At 37.9% G+C, this 27,670-nt stretch overlaps 1 protein-coding gene across 2 annotated transcripts; it reads right to left on the bottom strand.

Annotated features, from left to right (window-relative positions):
- Nucleotides 1-24,806: 24,806 nt before the first annotated feature.
- Nucleotides 24,807-27,256, bottom strand: LOC149393140 (FCS-Like Zinc finger 8-like). 2 transcript variants are annotated; one of them, XM_089617317.1, is made up of 3 exons: nucleotides 26,435-27,256; nucleotides 25,579-26,351; nucleotides 24,807-25,369 (listed from the first exon to the last, which is right to left on the bottom strand). In XM_089617317.1, the coding sequence occupies exons 2-3, from the start codon at nucleotides 26,334-26,336 to the stop codon at nucleotides 25,285-25,287; spliced, it is 843 nt and encodes a 280-aa protein (XP_089473443.1). In that variant the 5' UTR covers nucleotides 26,337-26,351; nucleotides 26,435-27,256; the 3' UTR covers nucleotides 24,807-25,284. The 2 variants fall into 2 exon arrangements, with proteins under 2 accessions (XP_089473443.1, XP_089473444.1); XM_089617318.1 differs by lacking the exon at nucleotides 26,435-27,256 and having other exon boundaries at nucleotides 25,579-26,411.
- Between the last annotated feature and the right edge of the window lie 414 nt (nucleotides 27,257-27,670).

The following is a 27,670-nucleotide window of genomic DNA, read 5'->3' as shown; positions in this document are numbered from 1 at the left end:
CCTATGCGTGATTCAAGCCTCGAAGTCTTCAATTTCAAAGAATTATCTAACAATCTTATAGTATCTTGTGCTATGGCTACCGAGGCGTCTGTTTCAAGTCTGAAAGTGATGAGCCAGGAATTCGTCAAGTTGGACCGTTTCGACGGCACCAATTTCACCCGCTGGCAGGACAAGATGCGTTTCTTCCTCACCGCCATGAAGATCTTCTACGTGCTCAACCCGACGTTGGTGCCCATCCCACAGCCGACGGACGAAGATGATGACGAACTCAAGGCGGACCGGAAGAAGCGTCAAGAGGACGAGCTGCTGTGCCGGGGTCACATTCTGAACACATTGTCAGACCGACTCTACGATCTATACACCGACAATCCATCGGCGGTCGAGATATGGAAGGCTCTCGAGTACAAGTTCAAGGCCGAAGAAGAAGGTACCAAAAAGTTCCTTGTCTCGAGTTACTTTGATTTCAAGATGTTTGATGACAAGCCTATACTTGCTCAAGTTCATGAATTGCAAGTTATAGTCAACAAATTGAGGGCTGTGAAGATAGATATTCCGGAGTCTTTCCAAGTTGGTGCAATTATTGCGAAGTTGCCCAATTCGTGGAAAGGCTATCGGAAGAAACTTCTTCACAATACAGAGAACTTCTCTCTGGAGCAAATCCATAAACATCTTCGAATCGAGGAGGAATCGAAGATGAGAGAGAAGACGACGGATTCCGGTACTTCCAAGGCCAATGCGGTGAGCGCTAAAGGCAAGAGGAAGTGGAATGACAAGGAAGGAATTTCGGGTTCCAAAAAGGACTCGAAGAAATTCAAGCATTCCGGCAAATCCAAGTCCGGTAACAAGCCCGGGTCCAAGGGGTCCAAAGGGGGCTGCTATGTGTGTGGCAAACCCGGTCACTATGCTCGAGATTGTCGACACCGCAAGACGGATGTGAAAGAGGTCGACGCCACTATGACCGATACTAACATAGTCGCTACGTTGAGCGAACTCATGGAGGTCAAAGGCAAGGTTCAAGGGTGGTGGTACGACACTTGTGCTACCGTTCACGTCGCCTATGATAGGGCTGCCTTCAAAACCTATTCTGAAGTCAACGATGGACAAGTGGTTCAGATGGGAAACGAGCATCGCTCTCAAGTTGTCGGCATCGGGAACGTGGATCTCAACTTCACCTCCGGGAAAACGGTCACTTTGACCAATGTTCTCCATGTTCCGGATATGTGTAGGAACCTAGTTAGTGGCGATCTCCTAGGCAAACCGGGGATCAAATCTGTGTATGAGTCGGGCAAGCTTATCTTGACCCGTAATGGTGTATTTGTTGGCAAAGGCTATTCCAGTGAAGGGATGGTCAAACTGTGTATCGTTAACAATGCTATTAATGAAATTTCTCCTTCTGCTTATATGGTTGATTCCGTTTCTTTATGGCATAGTAGATTAGCACATATTGGTTTTAGCAATATGAAAATATTAATTAAATGTGGTTTAATTTCGTGCAAATCTGATAAATTAGATAAATGTGAAATCTAAAATGATAAAGAAACCGTTTTATAGTGTAGAGAGAAATTCTAAGGTGTTAGTTCTTATACACTCTGATATATGTGAATTTAATAGCATGTTAACCCGTTGGGGAAATAGGTATTTTATTACCTTTATTGATGATTGCTCTAGATTTACATATGTGTATCTTTTGAAACATAAAGATGATGCTTTTAATACTTTTAAGGTGTATAAGGCTGAAGTAGAAAATCAATTAGGAATTAATATTAAAGTCCTTAGAAGTGATAGGGGCGGTGAATATTTTCCTAGTGATTTTAATGCTTTTTGTAAAGAAAATGGCATTGTTCATGAATGTTCCGCACCTAGAACACCACAACAAAATGGTTTAGCCGAACGTAAAAATAGGACACTTCAAGAGATGATAAATGCCATGTTAATGCATTCTGAATTACATTTTAGTTTGTGGGGTGAAGCTTTACTTTCCAAATGTCACATTTTTAACCGTATTCCTTTAAAGAAAACCCAAATATCTCCGTACGAGGTATGGAAAGGGCGAAAGCCTAATATTGGGTATTTCAAAGTGTGGGGGTGTCTAGCCTACTACAAAAACATGGATCCTAAAAGGACCAAGTTGGGTCCTCGAGGGATACGAAGTGCTTTTATTGGCTATGCTATGAATAGCAATGCATATAGACTTCTAAACTTAGAGTCTAATGTCATAGTAGAATCCCGAGATGTGGAATTCTTTGAGAATCTTAACTCAACGGGAAAAGAATCTCAAAAATCCACTAATGAAGAACCTCGACTAGGCGAGCTCGATCTCCAGGGAGGATCGACCTCAAGGCGAGCTCAAACCCCAGGCGAGCTCGACAAGCAGGAAGGCTCGACCTCAAGACGAACTCGAACCTCAGGCGAGCTCGACCTCCAGGCAGGTTCGACCTCTAGGCGAGCTCGACCCCAGGTGAGCTCGACCCCAGGCGAGCTCGACCTCCAGGCAGGCTCGATGCCTCGAGAGGAAAGTTCTTCTAGGGTAGTCGTAGAACAACCCGAACTTCGGAGAAGCAAAAGAGTCCGTAAGACTAAGGAAATAGATTCTCGCCTCATTTCTTTTTACCTAGTAGAAGGAAATAGAGAGAGTTTTGCTCGGAAAATTCCTATTATTCTTCTTATTGAAGATGATCCTAAGACTTATAATGAAGCTGTGGCTTTTCGCGACTCTGCCTTTTGGAAGGATGCTATCCAAGATGAAATGGATTCTATTATGTCAAACCACACTTGGGAGATTGTCGATCTACCCAAAGGGTCTAGACCTATTGGGTGTAAGTGGGTGTTCCGAAAGAAGTACCATAGTGATGGTACTCACACTTACAAGGCTAGATTAGTAGCCAAAGGATTTCGACAACGGGAAGGAATTGATTATTTTGACACATATGCACCAGTAGCAAGGACAACAACAATTAGAGTGTTGTTTGCCTTAGCTTCTTTGTATAACCTCAATGTTCATCAAATGGATGTCAAGACGGCATTTTTAAATGGAGATCTCGATGAGGAGATTTACATGGAGCAGCCGGAAGGTTATGTGCTTCCGGGTAATGAACAAAAGGTTTGCAAACTTGTTAAATCCTTATATGGATTAAAACAAGCACCCAAACAATGGCATCAAAAGTTTGACTCATTCATACTTTCGAAAGGATTTGTTCCTAACGTTTGTGACAAGTGTTTGTACACAAAGGTGCGTGGTAACCTTGTGATTTTCCTATGTCTCTATGTTGATGATATGTTGATCATTAGCAATGAGATGAAAGGAATATTAGAAACGAAGAGGTTTCTATCTTCCACTTTCAAAATGAAAGATCTTGGACAAGTTGATACTATTTTGGGTATCAAGGTTCGTAGAACCAGTGGGGGTTATGAACTTAGTCAATCACACTATGTTGAAAAAGTGCTTGATAAGTTCAAACATTTAAATTTCAAAGAAATGAACACCCCATTTGATCCAAGTGTAAAACTTGAAAAGAATGATGGAAGGGCTGTGGCTCAATTGGAATATGCTAGTGCGGTTGGTTGTCTTATGTACTTGACCAGACATAGCGTTCGCCGTTAGTAAAATGAGTAGATTTACTAGCAATCCAAGTGCCGAGCGTTGGAAGGCCATTGGGAGAATTTTTGGATTTCTTTTGAAAACCAAAAATCTTGGACTTCAATACGGTCAGTTTCCTGCCGTACTAGAAGGATATACTGACGCAAGTTGGATATCGAGTGTCGGAGATAACAAATCTACGACGGGATGGGTGTTTACACTTGCCGGTGGGGCGGTTTCTTTGAAATCAAAGAAACAAACTTGTATCACTCATTCGACCATGGAATCAGAGTTCGTGGCTCTTGCTTCCACAGGTCAAGAGGCTGAATGGTTGAGGGATCTTCTTTTAGAAGTTCCATTGGCTAAAGACAATATATCAACCGTGTCGATACATTGTTGTAGTCAATCAACTTTAGCGAGAGCATACAGTGAAGTGTATAATGGAAAGTCTAGACATATTAGTCTGAGACATGACTATGTGAGGAAATTGATCAAAGATGGAATCATTTCGCTCACATATGTAAGATCAAGCTTTAATATTGTTGATCCGTTCACTAAACCTCTTGCAAGAGATTTGGTGAAATCGACCTCGAGAGGTATGGGTCTTAAACTCCTTGAGTAGCGATCTGACAATGATGGCAACCCAACCTAAGGTTAGGAAATGACTAACAATAGGTTCAATGGGTACGAACAAGTCATTGAATTGGATATTCATAACATTATATAATAATGTTGACTGTTACAATCGGGAGGTTGAGTTTCTTAACTCTTAATGAAGTTCAGTCTTGAGGACAAGTATCTATACATAACAGAGATACTGTAAGAACTTCACCTATGTGAATTTCGGGATGGTGCCGTTCCAAAGTGAGAGCTGGAGTTTCTCTCATGAAAAATTCACGAAACAGGATGAGCACATGGCCATAAACGGTGCTAAGCGTGTGAGATAGGCGAAGAACACTAAAGGGTGTGTGTTGAGTAACACCGATTTTATCACAAGGAAAATAGGTTCAAAGCCTGGCTACCTAATTTCCGATAAAGTCTTGTGTTGCTTATACTAAGGATAAGTTCAAATCGAAAGATACCTATCTGTACTAACACTCTTTGTTTCTTTTCTGGATTCTATTTTGACTTTTTTGAACAAGTGGGGGATTGTTGGAAATTGAGTAAAATTAAATAGGTGTTTTAATTAGCTCAATTTTATTTGTTCACTAAAAGACAAAATAGTGTGTTGTTGATTGAGAAAGTGAGTTTGTGCAGTCCGAACCAGGATTGTCGTATCAGTTCCCGAAACACTAATCCAGAAACACAGTTCTTGCTTATTTTTCGGATTTTCACTCTGTTTTGGTGCAGTCCGAACCAGGATTGTCGTATCCTGCGGTATTCTTGTACAAAAACCTTAAGACACTTTGGGGTACTCGAAATACTATAAGGAAAGCGTTCCTATGCGTGATTCAAGCCTCGAAGTCTTCAATTTCGAAGAATTATCTAACAAGTACCACATGTGCGTGGTGCATCGCCCTTAGCATCCTCCCATGATGGAAGAAATCTTGCGTATAAGAAACCACCTAGTCCTCGATTCTCTCCAAAATTGTGCAAAAGAAAACACCTTCTAGCCCGTCCGGGCCGGGTTCTTTTAGTGGGTACATCTCCCAAACACACATCTCCATATACTCCCAAGTATGAATTGTCGTGAGAGCACTGTTTTCCAAATATGTGACATTTACACCGATCAATTCTAATAGCCCATTTGGTTTCCCTATATCTCTTACGGTATAAAGAGCCCAAAAATTGTCATTAGTGAATGATGCGATACATGCCAAGAACTTGATCCAGCCACCATGTTCGTCTTGGATAGCACTAAGGTGATTACGCTTCCGCCGAATGATCGAAGAAGTGTGGAACTTGATATTGCTATCATCTATCATGCTGCTTAACTCCCTTGATTTTTGGTGCCATATATTGCTCAATACTACCTCAAGGTATTCAATATGTGCTTGAATTTGCGACTCCTTGGCTATATTCGACGTTGAAGGTACCTCACTCTGGATTTGGGCATGTCGGATCTTGAGGGTATCTTGTAATTCACAACCTATGTTACGTAGGTTACAATGAAGGATGAAGGCACAACTACCCCTATCCCCAGATTCTAGGTATGATGGACAAGATCTCGGCATGTTTCTTTGGTTGCCCAGGCTTCCAAATATCTGAACGGATGGTGTAGTCATTCTTCAAACATGCGTAATAACGGCCCATGATCTGAATATTGAACTAGCAAGTTATGGAACCCGACCATAGGGAAGGAAATGAACTAATCCTGACTCACGATGTTGCGGTCATGACAGACTCGAATGTGATGGCTCGGTCATTCCCAGTTAGACAAAGTGTACGCCGCTCCTCGAGTGGATAGGTCAATGCCACCCGAGCTCTGAAGGAAATCTCGAAGTATTGTGTCATCTTGCCATGAGACCAATCGTCCATCTATCTTGTCTTGCTTATCGAGGATAATATTTAAATCCCCTAAAACCACGCACGGGCCTCCAAACCACCTTACTCTCCAACTCCAGCCGTAAATCTTGTTTGAGATTGTATTCGGTGGGACCATAGATTCCATAAAGGTACCAGTCCGATTTTTCACCCTCTTCTAAAATCTTCGCGTGGCCATAAGGTGTTTATCAGCCCGCCAAATGCTAATGTCCACCCTTCTACGGAACCACACGTGCCTCCCAACCTTCCATCCGCCGCCAGTGAGACACCCCCCGTAATACCCCAACCAACTACGTAAATTATCCATATAAACACCATTTACTTTAGTGTCCAACAACAATATGACATTCAGATTCATACTCTGAATCAAACCTTGTAGGGCCTCCACTGACACATCTCGCCTGAGACCGCGACAAGTCTAGGATAAAACTAACATAAAGATAGTGGGGAGTTGTTATGGGCCGCATCCTTGCCCTTGGATTTAGAAGAAATCAGAAACTCCTTGTTGGCCGACATGTCGCTATCGACGAACGGGCCCAATCAGATTATGAGCCAATCTTTTCTATGTCTTGATCTGCCTCTTAGACACCTTGTTGGTATTCGACAATGCTACTGGAGAAAAATCCATCACCAAATTTTTTGCTAGTGTAAAGTCCTCCTTGCTAGCCTGAGCTTGGACCCCCTTCTATTAGACCGTCTAGGATCTCCTTAATAGAATATAATCCCTTTTGGTGGCTCTATTTGCTTTCTAGACTTATTTGATATTTCCTTTTCTTGCACTTGTTCGGCCCAAGTTGAACTTTGGTGGTGTCTGAGCCTTCAGAAGAAAGATTGGTGGTGTTGGCCCAGATGAATTGCCTTGACCCATTGGCTTCTCATTAAAGCTGGGTTAGGCCAAAAGTTGGGAAGGCTCGGAATGGGTTAGCCTATCTCTTTTAACAATAGTTACCCTAGAGACCTCCAACGTGGATATAGGATTTGGGAGCACCACATTTTTCAGAGTGCATGGTGCCTCCTTCACAGCTACCTCATACAACATTGTGGCTTTTTCTTTCTGCAGGTCCTGACGATGCTCGACGCGCATATGATTCAGGAAATCAGAAGAGCCCAACGTTGCGATGTGCCTCTGGTTGATTCCGGGCTGACATGGGCCCCACTCATTTTTTCTATTTAGCATTAGTCCCAACGCATGGCATAGGTTTCTCTGCCACCCTCTTCAGGGTCGCGGCGTCGGAGTTATCGTCTTTTCTTGTTATGTGCTGATTATGCCGAGACCAGTAGCGTTGGCTTTGGGACACTTGCCCACCTCTAATTCTTTTCCATGAAAGCATGATTTCAGCCCCGACTACGAGTGCGTTCTGCCGTCATACATCCAGACTTTCGGGGAATGCTATGCCTTCACCATGGCCCAGCTAAAGCATGGACAATCCTCCTCTTCATGACCTATTGTCCCACATCTGAAGCAAAATCTTCTCAATTTTTCATAGCGACATTGGAACCATATGGTCTACATGCCAAAATGGAGGCTGTAGAGTTGACGTCCTCATTTTCAGGTTCTTGGTTCTCCATAATCATATTTTCATTTTCTCTCAGAAACCCACAAAACCCAGGTGTTTCCCCCCTGTTCTTAGAAAAAATCGCTCACTCTCGTATGTGTTTCCCTCCCTCACTAATCTTCATTCTCACTCCTTTATGTTCTCTTGGTGTTTCCCTAAAAACCCACAAAAAATTGCTCGAATTGGTGCTGAGATTGGTGGCCCAAAACAAAAGATACCTAAAACTCCAAACACCCACGAAGGGAAATCTAGAGAGGAAAGGACTATGCCTCAATGTATCGCGAATTTTGTTTGACGGTGGTTTTCAAGGCTCAAATATTAATCAGTACAAATGGAGTTGAACAGATGTCTGAACAATAAAAAGGGCATTGGATTAGTAGGAACTCCAATATCATATGGCTCACTAGATCTATCTAGGAAATATTACGAACATAAAGATTTTAGGGCACAATATAAATTTGAAAATAGCGGCTATTTTAAATCTTGTTAAAAATAGCGTTTTTTCAAATGGTAAACAAGTCATTTCAATAAATGAAATTGTAAACAATAAATATGACCCAAAAAGTAAACAAAATTTTAAAATAAATTGTAAATATAAAGAAAAATCAAGAAAATTAGTTGTTTCAACCTAGAAATTGCTATTTTTGCAATAAAAATTGTAAATACGCTATTTTTGTATAAAAAAAAATAAAAAAAATTTAGCTATTAGAAGCAATTACTTCAACTTAACTCAATTAACTCGTCTTTGGGCGTGAGGCTGATGGTGTTGAATGCCATGCAATGTATGGTGTTCAGGAAGCGTCTTCACACGGTCGAAGGTGTGGCATCGGGAGCAAGGAATAGCTTGGCGTTTTCGCATTATGCGCTAAGTGAAACTTGTTGGGGAATCAAGCGCGTATCAGACACGAACAATCGTTCTGATGCGACTCGTTTGAGATGATTCCACCATATAATCATATTAATGCGGAAAAATAATTAATTACGCTGATCATAAGCTAATTAAATTATGGTTACAACTAACAAGATCTAGTTATGTTTAATTAATTTAATTCACGAGAGCATATTTATCAAGCAACCGATTTGAGCGAAAAACGAATACTTACATTGATTTTCGGTAAAAAAAAAAATTATGAGTGGGCCCGTGGGCCCACTAGGGTTTCCGGGCTGAGGCCCGGACGAATCCTCTAATCTTGACCTAGGTCAAGATTAGACTTGGAGGCTGCATCGGACCGCCGCCGCCACGAGGGCGCGGCCCGGCATAAAGAGGACGGCCGAAACTTGTCACAAAATTTTGTGACAAGTTTTCTTGTGGCGTAGTTGTGGAGGCTTTCTTTGTCCGTCATGCTTATTCGTTGTGTGTCTGTCTCTCGCCGATCGTCGTGATCAAGAACGTCGCACCATCGGATTATAACAACAATAATAATTATTACATAAAACATATACCCTCTGAATTTCGGGTTTACAAAAAATCTAGAAAAGCGAGAATCAAATATTATACGATCAAACCACGAATCACAATCCACATATCATATATTGAATTGCATAAAATTCACATCCAAATATAATTTCATTCAAACCATATTTAAATTAATTACTAGAACGAATCGATTAATTAATCATAACATCTAGCTCTGATACCACTTGTTGGGGAATCGAACGCGTATCAGACACAAACAATCGTTCTGATGCGACTCGTTTGAGATGATTCCACCATATAACCATATTAATGCGGAAAAATAATTAATTACGCTGATCATAAGCTAATTAAATTATGGTTCTAACTAACAATATCTAGTTATGTTTAATTAATTTAATTCACGAGAGCATATTTATCAAGCAACCGATTTGAGCGAAAAACGAATACTTACATTGATTTTCGGTTCAGCTACAGAACGCTCCTAAACCAATCGCGTACTCCTTGCGTCGTCTTGATGAAGGACTCGAGGATGACACCTTAGTCTTCCGAAACGTAATCTCCGAGACGAATAAGAAAGATGAGTGGGCACAGTCTTTATCTCACTAGATCACGAAACTAGGTGTTTCGAGATCTCTCTCTCTTATTTTACTAAGAATGGAAACGAATTTTCGAGGGGAGGGAGAGGCAGAAGTGCACGGCCAAGGTAGGCTAGAGAGCACGAAATTTTTCTCAAAAATTGTTTAATTTTTTGCCTTCGCATGAACCCCTATTTATAGTAGTAAAAATGAGATATTCATGGAATCTTTCAAAATATTTTATTTCCTTTTTATTGTGTTCACACTAGTGGATTAAATCTAGGTCATTGGATCTCAACAAGTGAATCCTACTTTTTCTCTCATCCATCAGATCAATATCTATGGGATATTATTCTCTATTTAAATAGAGAATATTTTATTTAGTGAGAGAATATAGGAGAATATATTATTTCCCTTTAAATATATTCTCATATATTCTCCTAAATACTTTCCTTTAAATAAGGAGAAAATATAGGACAATATCTTATATTATTCTCTCTCCTTTATTTAAACAACTAAAGAGAAAATATTGGTAAATACCAATATTATAAAAATCGGTTTTTAGGCACACGACCAAGGGGATTTGCGCAACTCTCATGCCAAAATTCCCAAATCCGATTTTCACATTTTGTGCAAGGCTCAATTGCTTAAAACCCAATTAATTATTTATTTACTTGGTCCGACAATAAACAAATAATTAATAATTGTTTATTTACTTGATCAAACAATAAATAAACAATTCTACCATAAATATTTATTTAATTCTGCGAATACCCGTTTTCCAGAATTAATGCTGTCAATCACAATTACAGCAAGTGAGATTAATAATGATAAACATTATTATACGAAAGTTCTTATCCGCATTTATCAGAGCCGAATCAGGGACTATGGACCTAGTAATAGAAGCTTAACATATCCGATGAAAAAGACGAAATAGTCCTTTCTCTTTTTCCATCGATTCGTCTAATCTTGGTCAAATACTCCACCTTGTAAGCCAAGACTGAACTCTCCTTTATACTAGAATTATATTTACTCATCGTGACGAGTGTCCACTGATATAGTCAGTTCGTGATCAAGATCCTCCAGGTTCAACCCGTGTCAAGAGAAGTCAATTTATCCGTTATACTTCTCTTGATACATATCAGCCCTAAGCATTGTTGCTTCCCCAGCGAAAGATTCTTTCGAACGTTACTTACTTCAAAAGTGCTAGCAATCTATCGGTTCTGGAATCAACCATTAGGTGAGTGAACATTAACCTTCTTTCAGGAAGGCTGGATTCCGTATCTGTAAATCACTTCCCACTCGAATCATGCTCTGAGAGACTCCCAAGACATAAGCTGTGATTAGCATGAATAGCCTTTTAGCGAATGAGTCAAAGAGCTCAGTAACATAACCCAGTGTCCATGATCACTTCAGGATTTAGATCAAGTCTCACTGTGACCATCATAGTGGCCTCGGTTAGTGTGTCGTAACGGTCCTTAAACGACACATCTACAACCAAGACCTGTCCAAGTCGTACACTTACCACAAGTGTGGAATGCTCCCACATAGTGATCAGCCTTCACCTACGTGTTCCACATATATGACTTTAGATATAGCTTTCCAGGCGTATATAAGTCATCGACCTCGTTTTAGCTCACCGCCCGAACTCAGGTGCCCGGCACATGACTCAGTTTAATACGGAGGCTATGGAAGATAGTTGTTATTGATTCTAATTGTGTAGAACTCAATCCACTAATCATATAATGCTAATAAAGTAATCTTATTATCGAATTTAGTAATCATTTATTCATTATCTTCAAGTGGGCAATATTATTCCTAACAAAAGCATGGCACTAAAAACTTGACACTTCTTAAGTCACGACTTCGCTCTTTGTTCGGGTAACGACCTTGTAGGCATGGCTTGTCATTTTCTGTCGGGAAAATAACACATTTATACCCTGCGTTTTAGTGAGATGTCGAGTTTAACCCTCGGTTTTAAAAAATGTCGAGTTCATACCCTCTGTTTAACTAAAATAACGAAATTATACCCTCTGTTTAACTAAGATGACGAAATTATACCCTGAAATGAATAACAGTGTCACAAATCTCTCTTTCATTGATATTAACTCTTATATAAGAAAAACCGAATCAAATCTATATCAGTATCCTAACTTCCAAATTCTCAATTTTGAAATAAAAATAGTCTTAAATTGAAATTAAATAACAAAACTCATACCTCCTAAGAAATGACTTCATTCCGTGTTCGAATTGTAACTCTAAATCCTAGATTCTCTGTACGAATATGCGATTTTGATGATTATCATCTATCAATGTTTACCCATTTGCCTCTTTATGTGTTCTTCGCGATTAAGAGACTGTTGTTTATTTTTTAGTTTTTAAATAAATTACATATATGACGCGAATGAATAATGATAATTGGTGTTTATATATAAATATTATAGTCAACGTCAATGAAAAGTCAATAAAAATAATATTCGTGACACTGTTGTCTATTTCATGGTATAATTTCGTCATTTTAGTTAAACATATGGTATAATTTCGTCATTTTAGTTAAACAGAGTCTATGAACTCGACATTTTTTAAAACCGAGGGTTAAACCCGACATTTCACTAAAACACAGGTATAAATGTGTTATTTTTTACTTTTCTGTCTCTGTGCTTGGATTTGATCTCATTAGTCCAATCTATTATTTTTAGGCTTTTTTTTTATCAGTTTTAATGAGAATGTTGTTTCTCGACAATAAAAAAAAAAAATGACGTTATAACAAAGTATAATAAATTATAAATAATAGTAAGACCACACAGCCGTGGTAATGCAAAATTTTGACCTAGGAATAATAACACCTTTTAAGATATATTTTGCTACTCTATTATTTCGAATTTACGTGTGCAATATAAAATACACTAAAATCCAAATGAAATAAATAAATATCCATATAAAAATAATATTTGAAAAAGCATAAAACACTGTCATATCACTACAATTATTATTATTATTATTATTTTTTGCCACTATACCAAAAAAAAAAAAAAAAGAATTAAGACAAGGCTGTTAATGGCACCAATATGGGGAACATGCCATACATTGGCAGTGGCACCAAAATCTTTTACTGCGAATTGGAAAAAATGGGAAACAAAATATAACATTTGTAGATTCAAAATGGTCAGAAATATCAGATGGTCCCCAAAAATTATTTATTTCTGTTATCTTCTCTGTTTCACAGCCTATTAGGCCACTACGATTAAGATATGTCCAAGAGTTTGGCTCTCTATTCTCTGATCCATATCTCACCAACTACTCAATTCATTATATTAAAGTATGGAAATGAGGTTAATGTCCATTCATCACTCCCAAAACTCTCTCAGTTTCCACCAATAAAATAATATAGGTTTACAATATTCGATGATAATATTTCAAAGATTAATGCCAATTCATTGTTTAAAAAAAAAAACAATGCCACCTCGTCACTCACTCTCTTAACCCATAAAATAATATATGTTTACGATAATCGGTGATAATATATTAATACGACACTAGTTTCTTCAGTTGTTTTATTCTCTTGTGTCTTGCTTAATCAGCTACTGAGTCAGCTTTTATTTCTTTCTCTCTTTCCCGGTTTCTCAGTTTGTTAGTTGAGCTAATCAGTGTTAAGTATGATTGTATCTTCATTATGTTCATTCAATACAATTCATTCAATTCTCTCGATTGAGAATCTTCTTTCTTCTGTTTCTTGAAAGTAATATGGTATCAGAGCATAATTATTCCGCAATTTTTCACCTCAATTTCGAGTTTCAGTAATTCACAAATCTTTTCCTTCCTCTCGTGATCCTCGTCGCCAAGGAATCGCAAGAGAAAGCGCTCAAGGTTGCACGAAAAATGGCTTCGCAAATCGAATCGTTGAAATCTCCAATCGACGATCCAACCAGTCCATACTTCTTGCATCATTTTGACAACCCGGGAGCGATATTGGTGTCTTAACTTCTCAACGGAGATTACTACTCGTCTTGGAGTCGATCCATTCTAATTGCGATCTCTGTGAAGAGTAAATTAGGTTTTCTTGACGGTTCAAACAAGAAACCTGATGAATCAAATCTTCTTCTTCTCAATTCTTGGAACAAGAATAACATTGTCGTTATCTCTTGGATCCTCAATTCGGTCACGAAGGAAATCTGCTCAAGCATCGTCTATGGGAAGCACACAACAAGTGAGATCTGGAAAGAACTTGAAGAGCGCTTCAAGTAGAGCAATGGATCAAGGATCTTTCAACTCCGCCGAGAATTGTCAAATTTGGCTCAAGATCAAATGTCTATGACAGCGTACTACACCAAACTCAGGGGGGCTTCGGGAGCAATTGAGTGATTTTCGCCCTAATTGCACCTGCAAAGGCTGTTCCTGTGGAGCTACTAAGGCAACGATGTCCTTCCTCAAATCTGAGCATGTCATGGCATTTCTCATGGGGCTGAATGAGTCCTTCACCACTACGAGAGGACAATTACTTCTCATGGATCCGATATCTTCCAACAACAAGGTGTACGCGCTTGTGTCGCAAGAGGAAAAGAAGAAATCCATCGGAGCAGATCTAAGGCCATGGTGACTAAAGAAGAAAGCGCTCAAAGGAAGCCAACCAAGAAGAATAGGCCCTACTGCAATCACTGTAAGATCCTTGGCCACACAATCGACAAATGCTTCAAGATCCATGGCTATCTGCCAGGATACAATCAGCGAGTCAAAGGCTAAGCACATGCGGCGGAGCACGTTCAGGATGATCAGCTGGAAACAATCAACAGTCTTTATGACGCACAATGTCACCGGCTGATCAACCTCATCTCGAACAAGCTCACGAGTCAGCAAGCTCAGGTGCAGCATCAAAGACTGAAATCAACCTAGCTTCATACGACTCATGTGCTTGTTGTTCTATTAAAAATTATGATGATTTGGTTATATTGCATAGTCAATGGATACTAGACTCTGGGGCTTCTCTACATATTTGTATTTACAAATCCTTGTTTAGCACTTTGAGGCCTCTTGTAAATTCTACAGTAACCTGACAAATTCACTCTGTCATTCATGTTCACCAATGTAGCTGATAGGTGCATTAATCACGCGTAAAACTTCTATTTCTCAGACCAAAAACCGACGAGTTCTCGAGTATTTTAATAGTTTTTAGTATGTTTTTAATTAGTTTCAGGTTCAAAGGAGCAATAGAGTGTCTACAATCAATTTCATGGAAAAAAAGACGTGATTTGGAGACAAAACGGTCAAAAGGAGTAAAAAAGAAATAGTAAAAAAAATCTGCGACTCCGCGCGCCGCGCGCACCACCTCGCGCGCCGCAGGAAGACAGACGTCGAGACCGCGCACCGCGTGTTTCTTTGCGTGCGTTGCGCATACTACAAAGACAAACCGAGAGAACTCACAGAGTCTTATGCACGGAGCGTGCGTAAGCCGAAGTCTTGTCCGCGCGCCGCGCATCGACCACCGCGCGCCGCGCGCCTCCGATTTGCTGGAATAAGAAATTAACATTTTTCTGAAGATTTTGACCCTAGGATTTAATTGGAAGGCTGAGATGACTCCGAAAAAAGACACATTCAGAGTTAAAAATACCTTTGTAACCTAAATTCTTTATTCTTCGACTTGTTTTTTCTACTTTGCACTTTTCTTTGAGAGCTTTTGTTTGGGAGCAAAGTTGAGTCGAAGATCCGACGAACAAGCAACCATGAACTCCCGTTTTTAATAGTTTTTCTTTCTTTCCCTTATTCTCTATTACTCTAATTCTCGTTAATTAATAGTTTCATTCTTCCCGTTCATGAATTCCCTATTGCTTCTCTTATTTATGGTTATGTTGATTCTCGTCTTGATTACCATGCTTATGAATATGAATTCCGTTAGAGGCTAAGTCTTTAGCGGGGTTGCGATGTAGCCGGAGTGAATTGAGTTAGGGGGTTTCATTAGGGTTAGATTATGCTTTGATTTACTTAATTATTCATGCTTGTGTGAATGTGGTCTTAATGCGTTCTTTAGATTGGTCATCTCTAGGATTGTTTTTATGAGTTTTCATCACTCGAGAGAGAGCAAAAACTCAAGCTCGTAATTCATACTTCGTTTTTTTCTTAGGTTTTTAGACGGCTTAAGCTTAATGTAATTGTTTGAATTCTCGCGTTTATTGCTCGTAATTGTTTTAATAGGATTAGAGGCCGAGAATATACATAATCCGTTAATTACGTAGGTTGCTAGATCACTCGAGAGAGGCTAGTAATATCATAGGGAGAGTGAGATTAGCGTGAATAGAGTAGTTCAAGTTGTTCGAACCTGAAACCCCCGAGTCTTAATTTTCCGGTGAAGTCGTAACCCCCATTTTCTCTTATTCAAAGTTCTGTGTTTAATTTCCGTTATAGTTTTTATTAGTTTAATTGGAGTCAATTCTCGCACCACCAATTTTAATTCCGTGAAATTAATTGCTATAGGTTTTTCAACGTCGCTATAGTAACTAGTCTCTGTGGGATCGATATCTGTTACTTACGTAACACTATTACTTGTTCGATACGTCCGCTTGCATGCTAGTTATAAAAATATTGCAACAGTGGCGACATTAGAATCAGTCCTCTTCTTATACTGAAAAATGTCTTTTTTGTTCCTAAGATTAAGTTCAACCTTTTATCTGTTAGTGCTTTAACCAAAAATTCCAATGTCAAGGTTACATTCACCGATTCTTGTTTCATCATACAGGACATTCGGACTTTGAAGACGATTGGCAAGGGAAACCTGCAAGATGATCTCTACCTGCTTGATCCAAGTCAAGATACTATAGTCAGCAACGTAGTTGTTGGTGATGATAGCACCTTGATAACCATATTAGTTGCGGAATTAATTAATTACACTGACAAGAGCTAATTAATATTATGGTTATCTAACAAGATCTAGATTTACTTGTTAATTATTCATGAAAGAAATGTCATGCAACCAATAAGAGCAAGGTCCAGAGATTAAGTAATATTTGCATGATTCGGATTAGGTACTGAATCTTCAAGCTTTGACTCCTCCGTCTTCAGTCTTAAAAGACTATCTTCAAGCTTCAGTGATAACACCGTAATCTTTCGAGACGTAATCTCCGAGACGAATAAGAAAGATGAGTGGACACAATCTTTAACTTACTACAATCTACAATGAGGTGTTTAGATTGTACCATTTTATGGGATTGGAATCACGGAGTTCCAAGAGGGGGAGAGAGGGAGTCGGCTGAGAGAGAGAGGGAAAGACTCTGTTGGTCGAATTTTTTGAAGCACAAAAGTCTCAATATTGCCTTCTCATGAACCCCTATTTATAGTAGTGGAAATGATATATTTTTGGTAGTTTCCAAAATATATTATTTCCTTTTATTGTATTCACACTAGTGAATCAAAGCTTAGCCCTTGGATCTCATCTCATGAATCATACTTTCTCTCTTAGCCATCAGATCAATATCTATGAGATTTTATTTTCTGTTTAAATAGAGAATATTTAATTATGAGAGAATAAAGGAAATATCTTATTTCATTTTAAATATTATTCTCTCCTAATATTCATGAGAGTGAATAAAGGACAATATCTCATGAATACTACTTTCTCTCTTAGCCTACCAATAAAAGCATGGACGAATTTTTGCACACGGCCAAGGAGGGATTTGCGCAAATCTTGTGCCGGAATCCTCAAAATTCGTGCACCTCATTTTTGTGCAAGGCCCAATTGCTTAAAACCCAATTAATTATTTATTTACTTGGTCCAACAATGAACAAATAAGTAATTGATTAATTATTTACTTGATCAAACAACAAATGATTAATACTAACATAAATAATTGTTGAACTATGCAAATACCCATATTTGCAGTTCCGAAAAAAAGGACTTCGATCTCAGGCACTTAGCCCCTAATTTGATAAATAAATTGATATCAAAAGATAATTCTTGCGCATCCGATCCAACGGATATTCCTCGAGCGGTAAATATCGCTTTATTGGATATGGTTTATGAGGATTATTCATGTCAAGACCCAGAATTTCATCATGAATTCAATAATTGGTTAATGCTTGTTCATAATTGATGTCGTCAATTACAACGTCAGCTTGTGAGAATATAATAATGAAAACATTATTATTCGAAAGTTCTTATCCGCTTTAACAGAGCCGAATCGGGGACTATGGACCTAGTATTAGAAGCTTAAAAAATCCGATGAAAAGTCATTTCTCTTTTCTACATCGATTGTCTAATCTTGGTCAGACTCGACCTTGCAAGCTAAGACTGAATCCTCCTTGGTGCTAGAATTATATTTACTCATCATGACGAGTGTCCATTGATATAGTCAGTTCGTGATCAAGATCCTCTAGGTTCATCTCGTGTCGAGAAAAGTCAATTATTCCATTATACTTTTCTTAACACCTATAACCCCGAAGCATTGTTGCTTCCCCAGCGAAAGAGTCTTCCGAACGTATAAACTTCAAAAGTGCGCGTAATCTATCGGTTCTCGAATCAACCCTCAGGTGAGAGAACACTTGACTTTTTTTAGGAAGGATAGATTCCATATATGTAAATCACTTCCCACTCGAAAGATGTTCCACAACTCCCAAGACACATAAGCTATGATTAGCATGATAGTGGCCTTTTAGCGAATGAGTCAAAGAGTGCGGTAACATGATCCAATGTCCATGATCACTTCAGGATTTAGATCAATTCTCAATGTGACCATCATTTGTGACCTTGGTTAGTGTGTCGTAGCGGTCCTTAAACGACACATCTACAACCAAGACATGTCCGGGTCGTACACTTACCACAAGTGTAGAATGCTCCTACTAAGTGATCAACATTCACTTGTGTTCCGCATATATGCTTTCAGATTCAGCTACCCAGGCATGAACCAATCATCAACCGAGTTTAGTTCACCGCCGAAGCTCAGATGCCGTGCATGTGACTCAGTTCGATACGAAGACTATGGATTGATGAATGTTTGATAAATTAATATACAAGAAATAACGCTTTCGATTCGAATAACTTATGAATGCCAAAACTTTATTTTATTAATATTTCAGCTAGAATTTAGAAAAGCATCTTTTCGTGGGCAAGAATTCCTAATAGTAGTGAATAACGTCTCTGTCCAGATTTGGCACGATCGCTTGGGACATTTGTCTTACAAACGATTAGAGCCTCTCAAACCCTTTCTACATTTTGTGTCTAGTCGTAATATTGTTCCTTGCTGTATTCGTCACCTTGCAAAACAGCGTCGTTTACCTTTCCATAGTAATAATAATCTGAGTGATAATCTCCTTGATATTGTTCATTGTGATATATGGGGTCCTTTGCATGTTGAATCTCATTTTGGCTATAAATTCTTTTTTACTTTAGTTGATGATTATTCTCGTTTCACATGGATCTTTCTTATGAAGCATAAATCTGATGTCCATAGCATTATTCCTCATTTTTGTGCTATGGTTGAGAATCAATTGTCTAGAACTATTTAAGTGTTTAGGTATGATAATGCCAAGGAACTTTCCTTTGCTTAGTTCTTCTCTCAAAAAAGGATTGTGCATCATTTGTCTTATGTTGAAACTCCACAACAAAATTCTGTTGTGGAAAGGAAACACCAACACATATTAAATGTTGCACAACTCCTTTATTTTCATTCGTGTGTTCCTATTCGTTACTGGTCTGAATGTGTTTGCATTGCAATGTATCTTATAAATTGCACGCCAACTCCTATTTTACATAACAAAACACCGTACACTTTCATGACTCAAAAGAACTTTGATTATCAGTCCCTCCGAGTCTTTGGTTGTTTATACTTTGCATCAACCATTAAGGCACGCATGTCAAATTTTGAACCACGAGCAAGGTGGTGTGCCTTTATTGGTTATCCACCGGGAATTAAAGTTTATAAATTCGTGGATCTTAACACTCACGAGATTTTTGTCTCAAGAGATGTGATATTCCACGAGTCCCCGTTCCCTTTTTTTTATATTAATAAGTCTGAGTCCATCGGTGACCCTTTTTATGATTTGGTTTTGCCACATCCGGCAGATGATTGCCTTGAATTTAACATGCAGATTATAGTACAAAATCAATTCCTTTGGTAGAGCCAAATTACCGAGACTTGGAAGTTGAGACTCCACCTAGCCGAGCATCACAAGATGATACTTTTGAAGATGTAGATACTTCTACCACTATGAGACGTTCCACTCGACAAGTCAAAGCTCCTACTTATCTCACGGACTTCCATTGTAGCTTGATCACAGACAGAGGCTAAGTTCACATCTCCTCACACTTTAGACAAGGTAGTAAACTATGATCTTTTTTCTCCTTCCATTAGACATTATATCTTGTCTATTTCCATTGAGTACAAGCATCAACACTATCACCAAGCCTCTAAACACTCTCATTGGAAATCTGCCATGAGAGAGGAAATAGAAGCTATGCATGATAATAAAACTTGGAGTATTGTGTCTTTACCTTTAGATAATAAAGCCATCAGATGTAGATGGATTTATAAAAATAAATTCAATTATGATGATTCTTTGTCAAGATGAAAAGCGTGTTTAGTTGCTAAGGGTTATAACCAACAAGACGGGTTAGATTATCTTGATACCTTTTCTCCAGTAGAAAAGTTGGTTACTGTCAAGCTTTTATTGGCAATATTAGCTGCAAAATGGTGGCATCTTGTCAAAGTGGATGTAAAAAATGTTTTTCTTAACGTAGACCTTTTTGAGGAAGTATATATGGAACTGCCTCTCGGATATAAACCTGAGGGGGAGCTACCGCCGGGAAAGCCAGTTTGTAGATTGCATAAATCTATTCATGGGTTAAAACAAACGTCTTGCCAGTGGAATATTAGGTTCGGTTCTTCTTCAGTTTGGATATCAACAATCCAAATCTGACTATTCGTTGTTTACACGGGGTTCTGGTACAACCCTTTTTATTGTTTTATTATATGTTCATGATATCATTTTAGCTGGTCCTAGTCTTAAAGATATTGATGATGTTAAAATCATTTTACATGATCATTTTAAACTGAAAGATTTGAGACAGTTGAGATATTTTATGGGTCTTGAAATAGCTCGTTCTAGCTCAGGCTTGGTTATTTCTCAACGCCAATATGCTTTGCAGATTTTATCTAATTATGATTCCCTTGATTCCAGACCTGCCAAGACTCCCATGGATCCAAGGAAGCAGCTTAACGCTATGGATGGTGAGCTTCTGGAAGATCCTACAGTCTTATCGGCGTTTGGTTGGTCGACTGCTGTGCTTGAGCATCTCGAGGCCGGATATAACATTCGAAGTACATCAGCACAGTCAATTCATTTCTTCGCCGCGACAAGATCATCTTGATGCAGCTCATCATCTCTTGCAGTATTTGAAAGGCAAGCCGGGCCTTGCTTTGTTCTACTCTGCAAGTTTTAGCATTCAGCTCAGGGCTTTTTCCGATGCGGATTGGGGGACTTGTTCTGTTGGAATTGATCTAGGGTTTAAGAAAAAGTTTAATGCTTCAGGTAAGCGGCGGAATTTTAAAAAATTTCTTTTGACAAGTAAAACGATTTTACTAACCTAGACAAAGAGCAAGCACATGTAAATATAAACTATTATGAGCATTATAAATTTACTAACCTTTTTAGAAGCTTGAACGTTGATGAGCTTTTGGAAAGTTGCAACGTTCGTCTCCCCTCGCAGTACGTCTCTCTTCTTTCCTGGCCAACTCGAGCAACCATGCAAGTTTCTATCACTATAATCACTCGAGAAAAATAGGAATTAGTGTGTGGGCACTTTTAAACACTACGACTCAAGAACAAGTCTCAAAGTCGAAGAGCTAAACTCGCTAGGTCAAATGAGGACCTAGGTGCCAAAACAAAAACGGAAAATAACTAGAGAGAGAGAGAGGGGAGTCGGCCAATATTCTAAAGAGAGAGACTCTCAATCTCTAAAACTTTGGGATGAATGAAATGTGAAGAATGAGGATCCTATTTATAGGAGAGGCTTTACCTTCAATAAGGTAGTTTCCTCTTCTATAGAATATCACATATTCATGAGAAAATATTGCCTTATTCCTTCATGAGTCACACGGCCAAGGGAGCCTTCTAGAAGGCTTGGATTTGTTTCCTCTTTTGTTCCCTTGACTCTACTTGGCCGAATTCCCTTATGCCATGCATAGGAAATTTGTTTCCTCTTTTTCTTTTGACAAGTATCTTGATACATTTATGCACAAAATATTCTCTCTTTCTTTTGGGTGATGGGCGCCCAAGGCTTCTCTAGAAGGAGCTTCTAGAAGCTTCTTCATTTGTTCATGACAACATGAGAAAGGCCCATTAAGAATTTTCAATAAAATTCTTATGAAATGAAATTAATCCACAAGGCCCAATTAAATCAATTTTGGCCGAGTGGTCTTAAGTCATCAAATGACCTTGTCAAAAAATTTATTGACATTCATTTCATCCTATGTCCAAAAGGACAAAAATACCCTTTTGACAATTTTCATAAAACTTGTCTCGTTCTTGTTTTGACTTAGCTTCTAGTTTAACTATTCCTACTCGATGTGATTTGTGACAGTGACCTCATGGATCCAAATGAACAAAGCTTGAGCTAAACACTTGGACTCAAAAGTTCACAAACCTTTTCCAAGTTTAGCTTAATGTCAACTGACTCCACTAAAGAGTTGACACTGAAAATCTCTCGGTTAAAATGAATTTATTTTCTACTCAAGAATTCAACCAAATTATGATGAGCGGATCCACTGAATATTATCTATGTTTACCCTTCATGAATATCATCAGCTAGTCGGGATTTACAAAATTACCATTTTACCATTCTAACTGTTATTTCCTCAACTCCTTTGTCGCTTGTGAATAAGTTAGAAACAATGTATTGACGAGGAGCTAACAAGTCACATTGTTTCATCCAAAAGAGTCAAGACTCAATTTGGACACTGGCCAGTTCATTTATTCACATTCCAAGGAACAAAGCATGAGGTGATATACATTGCATTTCAGCAATCTTGTACATGAATTCCATATCTATGAGAACTTCACAAAGTTACTCATGAAATCTTCACAACTTAGTACTTCACCAATAGGCTCTGTTCAGAATCACATAGTGAGTCCGAACTCTGACTTTCTCAAATGAGAATACGTAAGCTGTGAAATGGCATGTCTCATTTCAGGATTAAGGTAAGCACGATGCAATTCATACGTAGTGACTTCGAGACATAAGAGGTTAAATGGTTTGTTCTTATTTATTCTCTAGAAGTGCACTGGTCAATTCAGTACCTTCGGAAGATACCTAGAAGAACTATAGAGTCTCCAACTCTCAATGCTCCATAACCAGACATCATAGATTCTCCTAACAATCGTACTGAGGTCAATAGTCCTTTGACCCTTAGATTGCGAATATATCGTTTTAAGCAAACTATGAAGAGTTTGTTCATGCAAATCTACATTTGTCTCTTCGTAAGTTGTTAAGTTTGTTTATGGACTAAAGACTAATGTTTTATCATAAAGCTTCAAACAGACAAGGAAGAATGAATGAACGTTTTAACTTTTTATTAATGAATAAGCAATTACAAGTAAGAGTCTTCGTGAGACTTTATTACATCAAATGTACAAAATAAAGACTACAACTCTTCTTGTGGGCACCATTGACAACATGTTCAAACACAAGGCGTTCAGTTACTGGGTTCTGCATTTTTATGGAAAATTCAATCATTTCTTGGAAATATAAGAAACAGTCCACCATGTCCAGGTCGTCCACGGAATCAGAGTATCAAGCACTAGGCTTAGCAACGTCAGAGATTGTGTGGCTTCAACAGCTCCTTCGTGATTTGTCCATGACTGAAAGTGATGCCTGTTGTACTCTTCTTCGATAATCAAGCACCAGTACAAATTGCGTCGAATCCGTCCTTTCACGAACGGACTAAACACATTGAAATAGATTGTCACTTCATGAGTGAACATTTCTAGTCTGGTGCAATAAAAAATAAACCCTAAAAAACATACAAATACAATAAAAATACCCCTATAAATACCACTCAAGGTAAGTCTCTCCTCTCGCTTTTTTTTTTCTCTCTCTCTAATTAGACTATGCCAAATTTTTTACTCAACAATTTCCCTCACAAAAAACACTTATTAGACTAAAATCATGAGAAATCAAAGCCACTGCATTAATGCAATATCACACAAAAGAGAAAACGAAAGACAAAAGACGAATAATCTACTTCAATTTCTCTAGAATGAGAGAAGAAACATTCTCTCTCTCTCTCTCTCTCTCTCTCTCTCTCTCTCTCTCTCTCTCTCTCTCTCTCTCAAACACTTTCCCTTACAAATAAAAGCTAACAAAACTAAATTGTATTCCATTTACAAGAGTGTCAAAAAACTTGGAAATCGATTATCATGTTCTTCACTCGATAAGATGAATATTTCACCGCCACACCCAAACCCTATTTAGGCTCTCTTCCCATGATTCAAAGATTTATCTGAAGCTCTCGGATGTTTTGAGTCTTGTCCTAAACTTTTTTGAGTCTTTTGTAAACTCGAAAAGTGATTTCGGGCTCATCCAAGATTAGACACGTGCTCATTCTATGCACACCACGTATTTACAAATATTAAATTCAAAAAATGATTTAACAAAAACGTAATCAAACCTCTATTTATATCTTGTTAAAAATAGTTCATGTCATCTTTACTATTTTATTACCCATATTTTAATTGAAGCTCCACACCCAAAATAAATATTAAATCGGTGATCACAAAGAATGGATAGAGTTAGTGAACTTAAATAACACGTCGGAATTCCCCAATAAAGTTTTGTTTTATAATAATAAAAAAAAAGAAAAAAAAAGTCGAAACGAAAGTGACATAAGTGAATGAATGATTAAAGGGTTGGGAAAACAATTGAAATGAAGGGAATCTACGACAAATGAGTAAATATTGGCCCCACTACGCTCTGATTGAAGATTGATTAAATGCACTTTATTAATTTATTTTGCTTATTTCTAATAATATTATAAACAAAGGTAATATGTCAGCTTTTTCGTCCAACGCCATCATCACAAAATGTTAAAACTCAAAGCGGCATAATAATTATTTTATCAGAAAATACAATAAGTTTCTTTTTCTAACAACTACAAGGAAAAAAATGAGCTCTCAGTTTCTTATATTCCTTGATCATATTCATAATTTTCTAGCAACTTCAAGGAAAAAAATGAGCTCTCAATTTCATTTCAACAAATTTACTCGTCAAAACTACAAATATCAAACCTTTTTTTTTACCTCTCCTCTACAAAGATAAACATCGCAACAAATAGCGAATAGAAATGGCATATTGAGCTAAGTTTCATCGAGAATATCGAAAGAACAAGCAATAGCTTTCCGTGTCATTCTGGTAATATTTCTTTGACTGTTATAAAACTGGACCACCAATCTGAAGCTACTTCGACAACGAACTATTTAGCTCTCTTTGAAGCCAAAAAAAAAAAAAAAATACAAAAAAAAAAAAAAAACAAAAGAGTACAAAATCACTTGCCCCAAGTATTTTGATTCTGTAATAAGGAAGATATATAATTTGAGATCGGACAGTCTTAAATTTTGAGGCTCAACAAAAACAATTTATAATATCGATTGGCAATATTGTAGTAGAAATATATTATTCACTCCAAAGTTTAAACACCATTAGATTCCAATTTCATTTACTTCTCTCTCTTCCATCATCATCCCTTCATAACGGCACTCTTGGCTACAAAATGCTTTCTCGCCCCTGAAAATTAAATTAAAAAACAAAACAGACTTTAATCATCAAAAAATACAGAAAGAAGAGAAGAAAAAAAAAAGTATAGAGCGGTTAAAGTACGTAATGATATGATGTATTAGACCAGCACAAAATAGCGTGTAAAAACCTCTTTTTTTTTAATCAACGCAATAATTGAATCATTCGATTATTAAAAATAAATAAAAATAAACACTAACCTGTACATGTAAATATCGTTGCCGTGACCAAGATTCCTCTTGCACGTGAAACAAGAGCTGAGGAAATTCTCCGATGACAATAAACCGATGTTACAAATATTACTATTCTTATTATAATTTAAATTATTATCATTATTATTACTATTACTATTACTATTCTCTCTTTTGCCATCCACAACGCCACAGCAGCTCTGAACGACACAATTGTCGAAAATATGTGTCGTTTTCGGATTCGGACCGTGAGTGATGACGCAGGTGTAGTCCTCCGAGAGCTCCATTTCCGTGACCGAGATCGAACCGGAAAAACTCGCCGAACCGGAATTCCTCGCCGAGAAAAAACCCGACCGCGAATTCCTCGTCCTGATCCCGAAATCGGCCGATTTCGGCGAACCGGTGACGTTGAGGATCGGGTTCTCTAGGGGCGGGATTTGGATCTTCAGGTGCGACCCGAATAGGACCATTCGGGTCTCGGGTCGGGTGACTCGGTCCGATTCGTTGGGATTGTCGACGATGGCGAGTCCGATTCCTCGGGTGTCGAGTTTCGCCCAGTCTTGTCGTTTGTTGTTGGATTTGGTGTCGTTTCTCTGAACGGGGCTGTTTGGCTCCGGGGAAAACGGGTTCTTTTTCAGGATGGAGAACGGCTTGGCGTCGAGCGTGGAAGTTGGACTCATCGGACTGGCGAAGAGAGTGGACGCAATTATGTGTCGTTTCGGTTTCTCTATTGTCGTTGGAGAGGACAGAGTCGTAAATTCAGCCATTTGAGAAAGACTTCACTGAAGAAGGAAACAAAAATAAAAGCTCTGATCTTTATTGTTGATTTGCAAGAGTAAAAAAAAAAAAAAAAAAAAAAACTCACCGGAAATCAAAGTTGTGAATTTCAGTGGGACGAACGTTTTATGAACAGAGTGAATGAATACATGAAAAAAAATGTTTAATTGAAGATCCTCACTGAATTTCAGAGACCTCCATAAGTTTTTTTTTTTTTTTTTTTTTTTGTGGGGAATCTGGAGGTATATAGTGTACTTTTTCCCCGAGTTTCTCGCTCTTGTTTTTCTTTAAATAATTTTGATTTTTTGAAAAGACACCCTGAAGCTCAGAACCGACACTATTACAGACCCTTCTTCTCACAAGTCATGATCCCAAGGGACAAGACGTGCCTCAGATATCAAAAATAAAAATACAAATAAAAATAAGGATGTTCTAAAAATAAAGGAGAGAAAAAAAATGTTGTATTGTAGTATTTTTAGTGCTCTTCTTTTTACTAGAAACTCATCAGTTTTTTTTTTTTTTTTTAGTTTCTTGTGCTGCCTCAGAGAAAAAGATTCAAGCTTTAAGAGAGAAGAAGACAAAGAGGGAGTTGTCACTCAACGTTAGTAATAAAACTAAAAAAATATCAAAGCACTAAAGATATTGAAAAACCAAAGCCCAAATATACACACAAAGTATTAAAAAAAAAAAAAACTGGCTTCTTACAAAATTTATCTCTCTTTTCCTTTAGTGGATTTACCTCTCTTTCGACATTTTAAAATAAATAAATCTGGGTAGTCGAAAATCAGCTTTCCATTATCATACTGAAAAATAGACTACGAGTTTGCATAGAAAATAAAAAGTAAAAGAAGCTGAGGCACATAAAAATAGAGAGAGAGAGAGAGAGAGAGAGAGAGAGTCGTGGGAGTGAGAGGTGGTTGTGAGTGATTTTATAAAGAAGCGTGTGCATAGGAATCAGTGGGTTTGATAAAATAAAACCACCCCGCTTTCTTCACAAATTAGCAGTTTTTGAAAGTAAATATACGGTAGGTTTGTTATTTTTAGGGGTTAATGTCATTTTATTTTATATTTTACTCTAAATTAATGTAAGGATTAGGAATCATTGTGGACATTGGAAGAAAGTGTAAATAACACTTTCGTCAATGTGTTTTTTATTATTTAGCGGAAGTGGCAAATTTCCGATTTTTAATAAAAATAATAATAATTAATAAAAGATAAATAATACTAACTGTTAGATGTGTAATTATCAATGGTTCAAATTTTTTCAATTAGAATATACAAATACAAATGACTAATGAAAATTTGCGGAAAAAAGGCCTTCCGA

This window comes from Urtica dioica, chromosome 6 (assembly GCF_054948205.1).
Source record: "Urtica dioica subsp. dioica isolate 48M chromosome 6, U.dioica_male_clone48M_v1_H2, whole genome shotgun sequence".
Taxonomy (NCBI): Eukaryota; Viridiplantae; Streptophyta; class Magnoliopsida; order Rosales; family Urticaceae; genus Urtica; species Urtica dioica.
This window is presented reverse-complemented; position numbering and strand designations above follow the sequence as displayed.